The 16,913-nt window shown below is 41.8% G+C and overlaps 1 protein-coding gene across 2 annotated transcripts; it reads right to left on the reverse strand.

Annotated features, from left to right (window-relative positions):
* Window positions 1-217: 217 nt before the first annotated feature.
* Window positions 218-14,344, reverse strand: EGR2 (early growth response 2). Of its 2 annotated transcripts, none has more exons than XM_089683210.1 (2): window positions 14,206-14,344; window positions 218-4,964 (listed from the first exon to the last, which is right to left on the reverse strand). In XM_089683210.1, the coding sequence occupies exon 2, from the start codon at window positions 4,957-4,959 to the stop codon at window positions 3,850-3,852; it is 1,110 nt and encodes a 369-aa protein (XP_089539336.1). In that variant the 5' UTR covers window positions 4,960-4,964; window positions 14,206-14,344; the 3' UTR covers window positions 218-3,849. The 2 variants fall into 2 exon arrangements, with proteins under 2 accessions (XP_089539336.1, XP_089539335.1); XM_089683209.1 differs by lacking the exon at window positions 14,206-14,344 and adding an exon at window positions 7,096-7,465.
* Window positions 14,345-16,913: the final 2,569 nt, after the last annotated feature.

A 16,913-nucleotide genomic window follows, 5' to 3' on the forward strand; every position in this document is an offset into this window, starting at 1 on the left:
GTCAGCTTCCAGATTTTATTGTTAAAGCTTAACTGAACAAGCAGATTGGCTACTATGCACCATTGCACAAAATTCTGAGTGCTCCAGTTTTAGGAAATCTCCCCCATACAGTGTATGTCTCTTGTATTTTGGCAATCTTTGATTATCCCAAAGTTCAGCTTTAATTTGTCTCTTTATTCTGCAGAAATTGACATAAAAGTGAATCCAAGACAACACATTTGTATATTTCAAAGTTTTTTTATTTACAGACAATATGATTACAATAAACCTTTACAATTCCAGTTAGTGGCTGTTTTTTGTTTTTGATTTTTTAATAAAGTTAACACTACCTCAATCTTGAGTTATTTGTACACAAGTCAGCCCCAATGAGATCCTTTTGTACACCTGTACACATTTTTTTTAAATTTATTTATTTTTTTTCTTTAAAATTCGTACTACAAAGTTAACACTTTTGAGTCACAAAACAGTGCGTACAAAAATATAGATTCTAGAAAATTCCCAATATTAACTGGCAGTAATATACAGCTCTGCGTCTGTGGCATGGGACCATATTTGTCTTCGATAAGGCATATACATGCAGACATTGAGGACACTTGTCTACATTACACGAGGAAGGCACCAAGAACACTGTTGTACCACAATGCATGCTTTACTGACATACAGGATTATTTACATCCCTTTTAAATAAATTAACCTCTCTGCCTTTTTACATAACATAAATCACAAAGTGTACCTTATTCATTTTTTTTTTCAAGAGTTGGAGCTCTGTGAAAGCAGTGCAGTTCAGCCATAAACAATCTAAATGACTATTTGCAAGTAAACATGGACTAAACACGCAGAATGAAAGTTGGCAAAGCACATAAAAGTACCAGAACATTTGGCATCACTTTCATTGCACTTGTATTAAAGTGGCCATACACTAACAAATTATTGATCAGATATTTATTATGTTAGACATGTTATATGAAAATATGGTAAATCAGAACCCGTACACTGGATATTTCAGCAGCATGTCTCATGATGCATTAATGACATGAGTCCTATTTTCCTACAGCTATGACAACCTGACCATGGAGCGAGAAGAACCACGACACCAGGTCATTTTCCTGCAAGACATCATTGGGTGAGTTGGACAACTGCTGATTAAATAGATATTGGTTGGTACCATCTGGCAATTTAGAAAAGATTCTTGTGTACCTATGAAGGTTCTCACTTATCCAGGTTTATGTAGAAGTCGTTAAGTCACATTCAACTGGACGTATTCTGTAGACTGTAACACTGCCTTTCCATGGTAATGGTCATCAAGGTGTTGGGGTTACCTATGTGGATGTAAATGATGGGCTGATTCTCATTAGAACTGAAGAAGCTGCTTGGATAAGCTACGAAATGTCTTCAGCATTATAGAACAAGTCCAGTTGAACAAGAATACCTACTAGTAGATATTCATAATGTAAAGATAAAGTCATGGGAAGACAGGGGGTGCCTAATATGAATGACTTCTGAAAATGCTAGTTGACTGGCTGTAATCCTGATACTTTGGCTCAAACATAAGTAGACCGAGAAAGTCCTAATCAAACCTTATCTGCCAGAGTACAGATTTAGAATATTTGAAGGAAGAGAGTCAGCATGACATCCAAACACCTAATGTTTTTAGAGATACAGCTCAACGTTGCCATGTTTCTTTGCTGATGGGTTTACTTGAGTAAACTGCTGAATTGACTGCTGAAATATCCAAGCCAGGAGTTCCCAGATAAAGATGTCATTCTAGGGCAGCAAAGCAGGAGTTAAAAATTAGACATCTTCCTTACTGCTCTTGGACAGTTCAGTACCTAGTACCTTTTCTACAGTCCATGAGTACTCTTACAGAGAGTAGAGAGCAAAGAGTAGCAACTCATTGCAACCAATCAGATTTCATTTTTCACCTCTTGGACCCCAGGAAAGGGAAATCTGGTTTCTGCTTGCTGCTTTTTTGTACTGCCTTTGGTCAGTTAGAATATGCTGTGAACTGTATTTTTGGGAATAAGGATTGTTTAACTAGAACTAAACCAACACTGAGCATGTATGGCCAGCTTGAGTCATACTGTACCGGTTAAAAGACAGATTGTTGTCATAGAGAAAAATAAATGAGGTTGGGAGATTCTAATGTACCCCTTCATATCACACCGCCTGCTCCTGGCAGTCATGACAAGGATAAAGTGCATGAGTTATGGCTACTTCTGGCATCTCGACAATGGGAAACACCTTTCAAAGTTACCATGGAACTCTTCTCCTGAACATTGCCAGGAATTTAAAACAAAACAAACATTTAAAAAAATCACACTGGAGATTAGATACAGTTAGTAGCAAAGAAAACAAAGTTTACCTAGCATGAATCCATTCAGCTCTTCGATGCTTGGATAAAAGCATAGTGAAAAGTGCTGTACTGTAACCCATTGCAGCCAGCCGGAGCACTGCAGGCCTGTGGGCGGCAGACAACTACTCTTTAAACCGTGCTGATAATATAAGCCCTTCGAGTAAAAAATAAGTAACACACCATGGCTCAAAGGAAGCCTGTCTTCACTGCATACCATACATACAGGGGCTGACTTACTAAAGGAGTAGAACATGTTCACTCTGCAAGAGATTTTCTGTTAGCTTAGTGGATACGCTGAAAAATCACACTGAAAGGAATTTTGAATCATGTGCATGGGAAATAAAACCAAAAAAATGCATGTCCGTGATTGGATGACTATAATCAGCACAGCATCACCTAATTCAGTAAGTGAAGTGAAAATTCCCCAGCAAAGTTAATGTTCTTCTCCTTTATTAAATCGACACCAAAGGCTTAGTTCACAAGGCTAACACACAAGGATAAAGAATCGTTTTCCAAATACGTCATTGCCATTGAATCCAATGATAACTTCAAATTACAGGCTAAAATAAAGATCCTTGTGTAAAGGCTTTGGGACTTCAGCCTATTATCTGTAACAAAGTAAAAATGTATGCAGATTAATGTCTTTAAATAGTACTGTTTTAGGGTTGATTTACTAAAGGCACATGGGCTGTTTGCTTTGCAAGGGAGCTTTCCCTTAGCTTGGTGAATGAGGTGAAGCTATAGTGCCTTCCATCATTCAATTATGTGCAAGAAAAAAAATAAAAATAAAAAATATATTTATTAATAGTATAATATATATAATTTTATCCTTGCACAGAATTGGTTATTCTTTGCAAAATCACATTGCACCAAACTCGCCAAGCTAAGGGAAAATTCCCTAGCACAGTGAGCAGCCTATCTGCCTTTATTAAAGTGCCCCCTGTGTGCAGGCCAAGCCTTCATGGACAGAGTTCCTCAGCTGTAGTGCTAGTCTGACTCTTGAGCAGTAGGTAGCCCAGTGGCAATCTATGCTCTAGGATCAGTGCTGTAACATACAGAGCAAATACTGTAGATCAGTGGTCTCCATCCTCAGTCCCTAAGACCCCCCCTCCTCCCCTCAACAGGTCATGTTTTCAGGATTTCCTTCATTTGGCACAGGTGCTTTCCAACAATAGCCTGGCTATTAGATCTAAGGGAACTTTCCACAGCCTGACCTGGTGGTGGGTAGTTGAGGGCTGCGGTTGGGATACCTCTTCTGTAGATGAACATAGAACTACTCTCCAAACACAATGTAAACCTTGACTCCCCCACCCCTCCCCCACATTGAGCGACATTCAAGCATCCCCTTCTCTGCCCCATCTAGTGTAACACAGTCTTGAAGGCAGTCCCTGAGCCAGCAATACCTTTTCCAGTTCTAAGTCCCAAATCCTGTGAAAAGTCTAGTGCCACTGGCCCCGGGATGGCAGCGACATTGCCTTGTATCGTTGCAGTGTGTCTTAGGATGTCCTGCTCGGACACAGTCCCATCTGAGCACTGTTGGAGCCCGCGGAGCAGGGACTGAGACTGAGGGGGCGCTCCTGCCCCGCGGTGCCGCCAGGTGTGGCCGCGGCTCCGCCCTTTCGCTCTTTCTGTCGCAGGTGGATCTTTGTGTGTCGCTTGCGCTCGTCGCTCCGCGCGAACTTCCTGCCGCAGTAGTCGCAGGCGAAGGGTTTCTCCCCGGTGTGGGTGCGGATGTGGGTGGTCAGGTGGTCACTGCGACTAAAGTTCCTCATGCAGATGCGGCATTGGAAGGGCTTGTGGCCGGTGTGGATGCGGATGTGCCGGGTTAGCTCGTCGGAGCGGGAGAAGCGGCGGTCGCAGCCCTCGGCGGGGCACGGGTAGGGCCTCTCATGCACCGGAGTCTTGCTGGGCCGGTTGGGGTATTTCCTGGGTCTGAGGATGGGCCGCAGGGGCAGGTTCTGGGGGCTGTAGGCACTGGGCAGCCGTGATCCCTCTGCGCTGGACGAACCGCCCAGGGTGAAGTTCCGGATGGTGGAGAGGGGAGTGAGCGGAGGGGGGACCCTGATGGAGTCCAGGGGGCAGGGGAAGGGCTTGCGGTCAGTCATGGGGTGCAGGTCCCTCTGGCACTGCGGGGGGAAGAGGGTCGGGTAGTCGGGGATCATATTGAAGATGGTGCCGTCCGAGGCCGCCTTGGGGGAAGGATAGGACGGGGGAGGGTAAGGCAGGGAGCCGGCGGTACCGGTGCTGAGGAAGGCCGAACCGTCCTGGTAGACCGGCAGCTCCGCGCAGCTGGAGTACGGCGGGGGCGAGTACATGTGCTCCATATCGGCCTGCCCATGCGCCATACTGCAGCTCAGACTATTGGGGGACACGGAGGAGATGCTGGAGGAGGTGGTGGAGGCAGACGACGACGGGGTTACTCCCAGGATGCCGGTGCTGACGATGTTGAAGAAGCCCTCTGGATTCCAGCCGGCCCCGGGGTACTGAGGGTCAATGGAGAACTTGCCCATATAGGTGAATGTCTGGTTCCGGGAGGCCGAGGGGTAACTGCTGGAGTATGACAGATCCAGGGAGCGCTTGTCACTGTTCATGTCCACATTGATCATTCCATCTACAAATCAGACAGGGGGACATTGATAGGGATGAATTCAGACCACAATTCTCTGTGCAACATACACATATACACATATATAAGTACATGTACATAGGTACACACAGATAACTTGTATGTATGTATGTATGTGTGTATATATATATATAGATATCTATAGATCTGCACATATGAATAAATACATACACACTGCTATCTATAAGAAGAGATCTATAGTAAGCACACCACGATGGAACACCGAGAATTCTTCCAGATAATAGTGCTGTGTATTACTAGAGAAGTCTGTGAACTTTACTATGACAGACGAATCAGATCTGATCACTGCAACCCATGTGTCACTGACAGCTACACCACCAACACTGACAGATACGCCTCCTGTATGTCTCCACAACGCCACTGATCATCAGCATGTCCCCAACACTTTCCACTGATCAACAGCAGGTCCCCGGTTCTCTATACTGCTCATCCCTATGTCCCCAACACTCTCCATTGATCATCCCTGTCCCCAACACTTTCCATTGATCATCCCTGTCCCCAACACTTTCCATTGATCATCAGCAGGTCCCCAACACTTTCCACTGATCATCCCTATGTCCCCAACACTTTCCACTGATCATCCCTATGTCCCCAACACTCTCCACTGCTCATCCCTATGTCCCCAACACTTTCCACTAATCATCCCTATGTCCCCAACACTTTCAGTTGATCATCAGCAGGTCCCCAACACTCTCTACTGCTCATGCCTATGTCTCCATCACTCTCCACTGATCATCCCTATGTCCTCAACACTTTCCATTGATCATCAGCATGTCCCCAACACTTTCCACTGATCATCCCTATGTCCCCAACACTTTCCACTGATCATCAGCAGGTCCCCAACACTCTCCACTGCTCATCTCTATGTCTCCATCACTCTCCACTAATCATCCCTATGTCCCCAACACTTTCCATTGATCATCAGCAGGTCCCCAACACTCTCCACTGCTCATCCCTATGTCTCCATCACTCTCCACTAATCATCCCTATGTCCCCAACACTTTCCATTGATCATCAGCATGTCCCCAACACTTTCCACTGATCATCCCTATGTCCCCAACACTTTCCACTGATCATCAGCAGGTCCCCAACACTCTCCACTGCTCATCTCTATGTCTCCATCACTCTCCACTAATCATCCCTATGTCCCCAACACTTTCCATTGATCATCAGCAGGTCCCCAACCCTCTCCACTGCTCATCCCTATGTCTCCATCACTCTCCACTAATCATCCCTATGTCCCCAACACTTTCCATTGATCATCAGCATGTCCCCAACACTTTCCACTGATCATCCCTATGTCCCCAACACTTTCCACTGATCATCAGCAGGTCCCCAACACTCTCCACTGCTCATCTCTAGGTCTCCATCACTCTCCACTAATCATCCCTATGTCCCCAACACTTTCCATTGATCATCAGCAGGTCCCCAACACTTTCCACTGATCATCCCTAGATCCCAAACACTTTCCACTGATCATCCCTATGATATTGTAACCTTTAAATTGTTTCCAGCTCTCTACAGATCATCATCAGGTAACCCGGCACTATTGGTCTCAGCATGTCCCTATCACTGTTCTACGGGACTTCAGAATGACCCCCAGCACTCCTGTCAGCATGCACCTAGCACTCTTCACTGATCATTAGCATGAGCCCAGCACTCCACTATCATCAGCATGTAACTTGGCCCTGTACACTGGCCATCATCATCATGTCCTCCATCACTCCCATCAGCATCCCTCCAGCACTCTGCACTTGTCATCAGAATGTCCCCAGCACTCTGCTGGCCACCAGGAGGTAACTCAACACTCCAAATCTATTAGCGGATACTTGTTCCTCTACAATTACCATCAGCCGGTCCTCAGTACAATGTAAGGACCATCAGCCGGTCCTCAATGCAATGTAAAGACCATCAGCCGGTCCTCAATGCAATGTAAGGACCATCAGCCGGTCCTCAGTACAATGTAAGGACCATCAGCCGGTCCTCCGTACAATGTAATGACTGTCAGGATAGTTGCAGATCAGTAATAAGAGAAGTGTCAAAGTCCAGCCTGCCCTCCATGTATTATTATGGGGGGACTGGGGGGTATTCTTACCTCCAGCGCTCATTTGATCGAATGGTCCTCCCAGGTCCACATTGGGGAAGATGGTGACCGAGGTCGGCAGAGCGGACTCATCCACCGGGTACATTGCCTCCGGCATTTGATGAACGAAGCCCCCGATCGGCAGTGGGATTTTGTCTACAGTTTTAGCAGTCATCATCTCATCCAGTAACAGCCCCAGATTGGCGGACGGAGGGGAGAACTGCGGTGACTGCTATAGAGAACACAGAGTCCGGTTTGAGTACAGTCAGTGAGCGGGGACAGCGGGTGTGCGGAGCCCCGGCGGGGATGTCATTAGTCCCGGAGCCGGTCCCGTTCTTATTAACAAGTCTCCCGAGCCGCGCTGGTAATCAATGGCAGTAAATGGAAAGTGTTCGCTGTAAGTATTTATTCTGGAGCTTTGAATGCCCGTGACGTCACGGACCAAATAAGGACAGGAACAGGGAAGGGCGCCCCGCCCCCTGACTCGTCACGGGGATTTGCATTGGGCTTGCCGCTGTATGAATGGGGAGGTGGGCGTGGCTTAGCGCTCTCCGGGCCGATGAATGGGGCTCGTTGTCAGCGGTGGAGCGATCGGGGAGTATAGGGGCTCAAGGGCGGCAGGAGGAGAGAGAGGGCCCGGGGACGGAGGGGATCGGCGGATCATCGGTGCACACATAGCGGAGCCTTAGATTCCGGTCCGGGCGGGTCTAGCCTAATAAGGGCAGAATCCGGGCCCACCCGGCCCCGCCTCCCTCCATTTATAGAACGTTTCCGGAATATTACACCGAGCCGGGCTCCACTCTACAACCCACTCATCTGTGACCGCAGGAGAGGAAGAAGAAAACCGCTCATCACCACTGCCGGAATCCCGGACGGCTGGAGGCTGGAGCCATCCCAGTACAGGGGACGCCGCATGGATGCACGACCAGGGAACGCACAATACCACGCGGGACCAGCATTCATAAATACACAACTCCACGCGGGACCAGCAATAATGTATACACAACTCCACGCGGGACCAGCAATAATGTATACACAAATCCACGCGGGACCAGCAATAATGTATACACAAATCCACGAGGGACCAGCAATAATGTATACACAACTCCACGCGGGACCAGCAATAATGTATACACAAATCCACGCGGGACCAGCAATAATGTATACACAAATCCACGCGGGACCAGCATTCATAAATACACAACTCCACAAGGGACCAGCAATAATGTATACACAACTCCACGCGGGACCAGCAATAGTATATACAGGGACGATGCAGGACCATCAATAATAAATACAGAGGACGATGCAGGTCCATCAATAATAAATACAGGGACGATGCAGGACCATCAATAATAAATACAGAGGACGATGCAGGACCATCAATAGTAAAGACAGGGACGATGCAGGACCATCAATAGTAAAGAGAGGGACGATGCAGGACCATCAATAATAAATACAGGGACGATGCAGGACCATCAATAATAAATACAGGGACGATGCAGGACCATCAATAATAAATACAGGGGACCATGCAGGTCCATCAATAATAAAGAGAGGGACGATGCAGGACCATCAATAATAAGGAGATGGACGATGCAGGACCATCAATAATAAATACAGAGGACGATGCAGGACCATCAATAATAAATACAGGGACGATGCAGGACCATCAATAATAAATACAGGGGACCATGCATGTCCATCAATAATAAAGAGAGGGACGATGCAGGACCATCAATAATAAAGAGATGGACGATGCAGGACCATCAATAATAAATACAGGGACGATGCAGGACCATCAATAGTAAAGACAGGGACGATGCAGGACCATCAATAATAAATGCAGGGACGATGCAGAACCATCAATAGTAAAGACAGGGGACGATGCAGGACCATCAATAGTATATACAGGGACGATGCAGGACCATCAATAATAAATACAGGGGACTATGCAGGACCATCAATAATAAATACAGGGACGATGCAGGACCATCAATAATATATACAGGGACGATGCAGGACCATCAATAATGAATACAACACCACGCAGGACCATCAATAATAAATACAGAGGAGGATGCAGGGACCATCAATAATATATGCAGGGGACGATGCAGGACCATCAATAATAAACACCAGAACCGATGCAGGACCATCAATAATAAACACAGGGCACAATGCAGGACCATCAATAATAAATACAGGGACAATGCAGGTCAATCATAATAAATGGTACCATGAAGGTGCATCAGCACAAATATAAACTACACAATGTAGGTCCATCAGAACAAACACATCTTACAATACACAATCATTATAACAAAAATAAATTGCATAATGTATGTCCATCGAAGCAAATACATGTTGGATGCACTAGCATCATAATAAATACATTGCACAATGCAGGTCCATCAGAACACAAATAAAGTGCACAATGCAGGTCCATCAGAACACAAATAAAGTGCACAATGCAGGTCCATGAGAAAAAATAATGCATGGCACAACCGTCATCATATAAAACACAGTAGCACAATGCACATCCATCATAACACAAAGGTACAATGGAGGTCCAGTATAACAAAAATAAATGACACAATGTAGACTCCTCATTACAAAGAAATGTCACGTCAGTAATACAATAAACATCATGGCACAATGCATATATGGCCCGGCCCAATAGCAAGAATTTCTTTGAGCTAGAGCTAGCAATCTAAAGTGTCATCTGCAGAGCTGCCAGAATAAAAGCAGCTTTACATCCCATCATTATGGGACTACAAGTCTAAATGTGACCATATAAGCAAAAATACTGCAGGGCATGCAGGGATCTGTAGTTCCACACATTCTGGAGAGTTTTGTCTATATAAAGGATTAGATGCTCTCATTTAGGACAATAATCACGTATTTAGGTTTTCATCCAATACGCTCACTTCACAAATCTAACACAATAGGATTAGGATACTTATACATAAACTTGAAGTGACAGTTATTTTTCAGCCAATGGGATTAAACGCAGTCACGTGGCTAAATTACCAACCTTATCCTTGTGTAAAGCTTTGTGAATCGAGTATGTGTGACAAGTCCCATCATTGTAAAATATGTATCGATGAATCCAGCGCCATAGAAATAGTACATTAATAGACCCACAAGCCTGAAAATAGTGTAAAACAACGGGGGCCTTTCTATTGGGTTTCCCCAGGTAATGCCATGGATTCCCTGCAGTGATCTGTAGGTCGGTCTGTGTATTTCTGGACAGCTGCGAACTACCTCCACCCAGATACAATGGTAACCTGCTTCTGGCTCCACACAAAATGGAAACAAGATGCCCACCAAAATGACATCATGTCAAATCGCAGGCGGGTTTTATATATATATATATATATATATATATATATATATATATATATATATATATATATATATATATATATGCCATTAAAAACCACCCCATAAAAGTTTGGTTACTTTTTTCATACAATGTTCCGGTTGATGTGCAGCAAATGTTTTCTATAAAATGATGAATCGTTAGGTTTTTTAAATTAATGTAAATATGGCATCATTGTAATCGGATAGCTTATGTGATCTTCCCAAAAGCCACTTATAGCATGTATGACCAGATCTTCCCAACACAGTCACTCTTATGTAGCATATATGACCAGACCTTTCCAACAGTAACTAAAGCTGGCCATACATTATACAATTATTTTGTAAAATCTTCCTTTAGATTTACCAAAAACATATAATATGAGGTCAAACCTTAACAACACTCAATTTGTATCCAGTCAAACAGGCCCTTGCATGCACTAGCTAGCTGAAGGTCAATCTAAATGAAATTGTACAAGAGAATTGTATAATGTATGGCCAGCTTTGGACCAGGTCTTTCTAAAAGTCGTCTCTATAACCTTTATTGCCAGATCTTCCCAAAAGGGACTTATATGGTATATATGATCAGATAATAAATGATCAGACATTTATACAGAATATATGGCTCAGATCTTCCCAACAGTCTTTTAGCATATATGGTCAGATTACCCCCAACACAGTCATCTTATAGCATGGATGAGAAGGTCTCAACATTAGCCTTTATATTGTATATATGATCAGATCTTCCCAACACAATCCCTTATGCTACATATATGACCTGATCATTTAATAATATATTATATATTACGTGTGTGTATATATAAGATCAGATCTTCCCAATAATCACTTATCTATAAGATCAGATCTTCCTAATAATCACTTATATATAGGATCAGATCTTCCAAATAATCACATATATAAGATCAGATCTCCCCAATATTCATTTATATATAAGTGATTATTAGGAAGATCTGATCTTATATGTAAGTGATTATTTGGAAGATCTGATCTTATATATGTGATTATCTGGAAGATCTGATCCTATATATAAGTGATTATTGGGAAGATCTGATCCTATATATAAGTGATTATTGGGAAGATCTGATCCTATATATAAGTGATTATTGGGAAGATCTGGTCTTATATATAAGTGATTATTAGGAAGATCTGATCTTATATATAAGTGATTATTGGGAAGATCTGGTCTTATATATAAGTGATTATTAGGAAGATCTGATCTTATATATAAGTGATTATTGGGAAGATCTGATCCTATATTTAAGTGATTATTGGGAAGATCTGATCCTATATATGTGATTATTTGGAAGATCTGATCTTATATATAAGTGATTATTGGGGAGATCTGATCCTATATATAAGTGATTATTAAGAAGATCTGATCCTATATATAAGATCAGATCTTCCAAATAATCACTTATATATAAGATCAGATCTTCCCAATAATCACTTATATATAGGATCAGATCTCTCCAATAATCACTTATATATAGGATTAGATCTCCCCAATAATCACTTATATATAAGATCTTCCATTTAATCACTTATAAATAAGATTAGATCTTCTCAATAATCACATATATTGGATCAGACCTTCCAAATAATTACTTATATATAGGATCAGATCTTCCCAATAATCACTTATATATAGGATCAGATCTCCCCAATAATCACTTATATATAAGATCAGATCTTCCCAATAATCCCTCATATTACATATATTGGTCAGATCTTCCCCACAGTGACTTATATTATATATAAGATCAGATCTCCCCAATAATCACATATATAGGATCAGATCTTCCAAATAATCACTTATATATAGGATCAGATCTCCCCAATAATCACTTATATATAAGATCAGATCTTCCCAATAATCACTTATATATAGGTTCAGATCTTTCCAATAATCCCTCATATTACATATATTGGTCAGATCTTCCCAACAGTGACTTATATTACATATAAGATCAGATCTCCCTAATAATCACATATAAGATCAGATCTCCCCAATAATCACATATATAGGATCAGATCTCCCCAATAATCACATATATAGGATCAGATCTCCCCAATAATCACATATATAGGATCAGATCTTCCAAATAATCACTTATATATAGGATCAGGTCTTCCCAATAATCACTTTTATATAAGATCAGATCTTCCCAATAATCACTTATATATAGGTTCAGATCTTCCCAATAATCACTCATATTACATATATTGGTCAGATCTTCCCAACAGTAACTTATATTACATATAAGATCAGATCTCCCCAATAATCACATATAAGATCAGATCTCCCCAATAATCACATATAAGATCAGATCTCTCCAACAATTACTTATATTACATATATGATGAGATCTCCCCAATAATGATATATATGATCAGGTCTTCCCAACGCGGTCACGTGAATACCAGAGATCCTTGCCAGCACCATAGGACAGTTGTAGAGTGCAGTGGGCTTGCTGCACTTCTCACACTGGATTTATCACATCGTGCGGTACGGACCCCAGGGCCTGTCTAGCAGATACCTCTTTATCGTTCTGTATTATTTTTCATCCGTGCGCCGCCATGTGGACAAATGCGATATTGCAGACTTTGTGAGTTGTCACATTTTCCCTTGCGCTAATGACAGTGAGGAAAGTCATGGTGTCAGCATGGAAATCTCTGTAATGTACCCTGGGATGTGTGTATTAATTTCTCTGGTATATATCAGAAGGGTCCCGCTAATGCTCAGAGCTCCCTGTATTGCAATAGATGAGCAGGCACACTATAGGCAGCAGTTGGCAGGGTCTCTATCTCAGTGGGATGATGCGGGGGTCTTACCATTCCGAGTCGTGGCAGGTGGGCGCTGGGCATGTCGTCCTCACTCCTCCAGGCTGCAGCTCTCTGAATGAAAGGAGCCTTTACTAGAGAGCGGACCGCCAGGAGGACTGCGCTGCCCCTTGTGAGTGGGCTGTGGAGGGGGATGGGAAGTGATGGCCAATGTTAAGAAAGAAATATTATGCAAATGAAAGGAAACAATGGAGAGCCCTCAGTGTCCTCTCCTCCGGGTCTCGCTGGGAAAACAGATGACTTGTCCAGAAAAGCCCTGCTAAATTCTAACATTTTATACATTTATAATAATCATTACGGTAAAAAAAAAAAGTTTGATGTGTTAAATATTTTATACAAGCATTTTAGCGCATTTAATTGTCTGCATTAATTCAAAGTTCTTCAAAAGTTTGCAAATAAATACGATTTTAATTTTCGTTTTTAACGGAATATTGGCGAAAAAAGTCGTTAAATAATAGGCGCTGAGTAGGCGCGAGATCGGCGTTAATTAAAATGGTTCGGGGATTCCGTTTGTGGCTTAATTTTCCTGTGTTTACTATTTAATAACTTTTTTTTCTAACGAAATACTTTCAACAATTATCTTTTCTTTTTAAATTAATATATAAATATCGGTAGAATCCCTCCTGGTGTCCGTATACAGGACCGACGGATCTAATTATTTCATGTCGTCATTGCGATTAGATATCCGTTTACCCGAATAACCTTCTCTTATCAAACACACAAAATTCGTTTTAATACAGAAAGAAAACGACTTTTAGCCAACGAATTCAAAAGATTAAAAACCGCAGTCATTTTAAAATGATTTCCCGGTAATTTCGTTGTTTTCCAGGTTCTGATTCATGCAGCATTATCTCCCTGCATCAAACATCATGGAACCGGGGGACGGGCTGTACATACCTTTTCTTTTAGTCTTCTTGTGTATGAATCGATCTAGAAAATAAAATAAACTATTTCTATGTCCAATAAATAAAAGACTGTTTTATAGTCCCGGATTGTATGTAGGAGCCGCCCGACATCCCGAATATTGATCGATCTTCGCTGTGTTCAGGTCCGTCCAGTCCTGAGCAGTGTGGTCCCTCCGTGGGCTCTCTGTGGTCCTGCACCCTCTCCCCATCCCCCTCATTTAAATACGTTGGTGGTGGAAGGAATTTGGCGTTCATAAACCGATTCATATGTATATATTTGTCACTTTAGGAACACAAACTTTATCATAAGGTGGTCTCCTTTTTCCTAACAGTTTGTAAATCTTTCTTTGCCAGAAGTGGAGTCATTTTTTGTGTTTTTTTTTAAATGTTAAAAAAACAAAAAATATATAAATGATTTTTTTTTTTAAAGTTAGTCTCTGCAGTTGCATTGCATTATATTTTGTAATATAATATGGTACAGCTAGTAAAAGAAGTGACTTCTGATTAATAAAAAATATAGGTCAGCCTTCCTTCACCTCTTCACTCCTTGCTAGAAGTGATCTTTGGGTTTTTTTCTATTTGCACTGATTTTTTTTTTTTTATTAAACCAAAGTTTAATTGCTAGAAAATAAGGAGAGCAGTGAAAAGTAAAAGAGCCAAAAAGGGAGGAGCCTGAGGGATTTTGGCAAAACTGATTTTGATGTGCAACTACCAAGTTTGCTATTGGCAACATTTGGCCACAAAATAAATAAATAAATAAAGATAGATATATATATATATATATATATATATATAAATCAATCAGCCTTCCTCAACCTTTTATGCATGGAGGAACCTTTGAACTAGCTCTCTGGGCTTAGGGAACCCCTACTAGTAATTGCAATATCTAAATCTCATAGTACTTTAGTGTGATGGTCAATGGGGAGAAAGCTCTTTACATTGGTGGTCATGGGAAAGAATCCAAATTTACAGATAGCTAAAAAGACAATGGTGTCAGTGGTTACTTATCTGAGAAGCAGAAATTACTCCCAGCAAGCTCTGGAAGGGTTCTTCTCTCTCCTCCTTTCTTTTCTTTCCTTCCTTCTTTCTCTAATTGTCTTTCTTTCTCTCTTCTCTTTCTTTCTTTTTCTCTCCTCTCTCTATTTCTCTTTCTCTCTCTCTATCTATTTTTTTAAGAGTGGTGTTTCTTGTGGTGTATTTAGGGTGGTTTTGTTTATTTCTTTATGATTGTTTGTGTATATTAGTGAGGGGCCATGTTACAGATCTAGAATAGTTGGAAAGAGCTACCATAATACGTAGGGGACATTTAAGCACATTCCAATTAACTTTAGCAAAAAACTGTCAATTTCACCGTAATCTATTTTTTCACCAGACAAGAAAGCAGCTTTTATCTGCATGTGCAGGGAAAAGCTGTGGGTTGTGGTGCACTATGGGGCACATCAATCAGTGCAGGAAAATTGTCCCCAGTCATTTTGAATATACTAACAGGGGGAAATCTGTGTATTTTAAGATGACATGGCAATGTGGAGGCTATAGAGGGAGGAGGAGGGGTTTTTTTTGCCAGCTCTGACTTTGTAAAGGGATTCTAATGAAAAGCTCCTAAATGTTCAAAACAGAAAATGGCTTGGGGGTAATCCAAGTAAAATAGATTCCTACTTCTGTTTTTCATGAAGGTGGTCAGATACCAGATGAGGGTTTGTTCAAGCTTGCACAGTTACAGTAATGGATACTTATGATTCATGCTTTTTATGTACTTGTGCATTTTACACAAACACTTTTTTTTTGTTCATTCATTAAAAACCACTTCCCGGCCCGTGTAGCTTTACTGCCACAAGGCGGCCGCTCTGTGCAGTGTTACGTATATATACACGTTATTTTGCTCTTTTTAGGTAGGGAGCACATGCACCCGCCTACCCACACTCTCATTGGCTCCCTTACATGTCAATCGCTGGGTCCCACCCAGCAGTTTATGGTCGGGACCCAGCGATTGTTGGTGCGAGTGACAGAAGAAAGATCTGTGTATGTCAGCGGAGCTGACACAGCTGACACAGCTGTGCTGGTTTTTATCTCCTTGCAAAGCAGGGAATAAAAACCAGCACATCTAGTAAGACACCAGACAGTACATAGTAACATCGCTCACTGGTACACAGTTAACCCTTTGCTCACCCCAGATGTTAAACCCTTCCTGCCCAGTGTCAGTACAGTGACAGTGGTTTTTCTTAGCACTGATCACTGTGTTAGTGTCACTGGAGATGTGAGTGGCAGTTAGTCATTTCCCTCCCAGTGTTGGATAGTGTCAGAATGCCTGCTGTATTATCACAGTCCTGCTATAAGTTGCTGATCACCGCCATTACTAGTATAGAAAAAAAAATCTAATATCTATACCATTGTTTGTAGATGCTATAATTTTCATGCAAACCAATTAATATACACTTATTGAAATTTTTTTAAACAAATACATGTAGCATAATACATTATGGCCTAAATTTATCAAGAAATTTTATGTTTTTAATTTTTTTACTGGCTGTATTTTTATAGAAAAAAGTAAAAAATATTGTTTTGTTTTTTATTAATTTTCTGTCTTCTTTCTTTTATAACACAAACAATTAAAAACCCAGAGGTCATTAAATACCACCAAAAGAAAGCCCTACTTGTGTAGAAAAAAATGATATAAATTAAATTTGTGCACAGTGTTGCATG

The sequence above is a fragment of the Staurois parvus genome, unplaced genomic scaffold, assembly GCF_062004578.1.
Source record: "Staurois parvus isolate SC_StPar_1 unplaced genomic scaffold, SC_StPar_1.0 ptg000303l, whole genome shotgun sequence".
Lineage (NCBI taxonomy): Eukaryota > Metazoa > Chordata > Amphibia > Anura > Ranidae > Staurois > Staurois parvus.

Coding starts and splice junctions, on each gene's coding strand:
- EGR2 (XM_089683209.1), bottom strand. CDS start 7,261: ATGATGACTGCTAAAACTGTAGACAAAATCCCACTGCCGATCGGGGGC. Junction 4,965..7,095: donor CGATCAAATGAGCGCTGGAG/GTAAGAATACCC, acceptor TCTGATTTGTAG/ATGGAATGATCAATGTGGAC.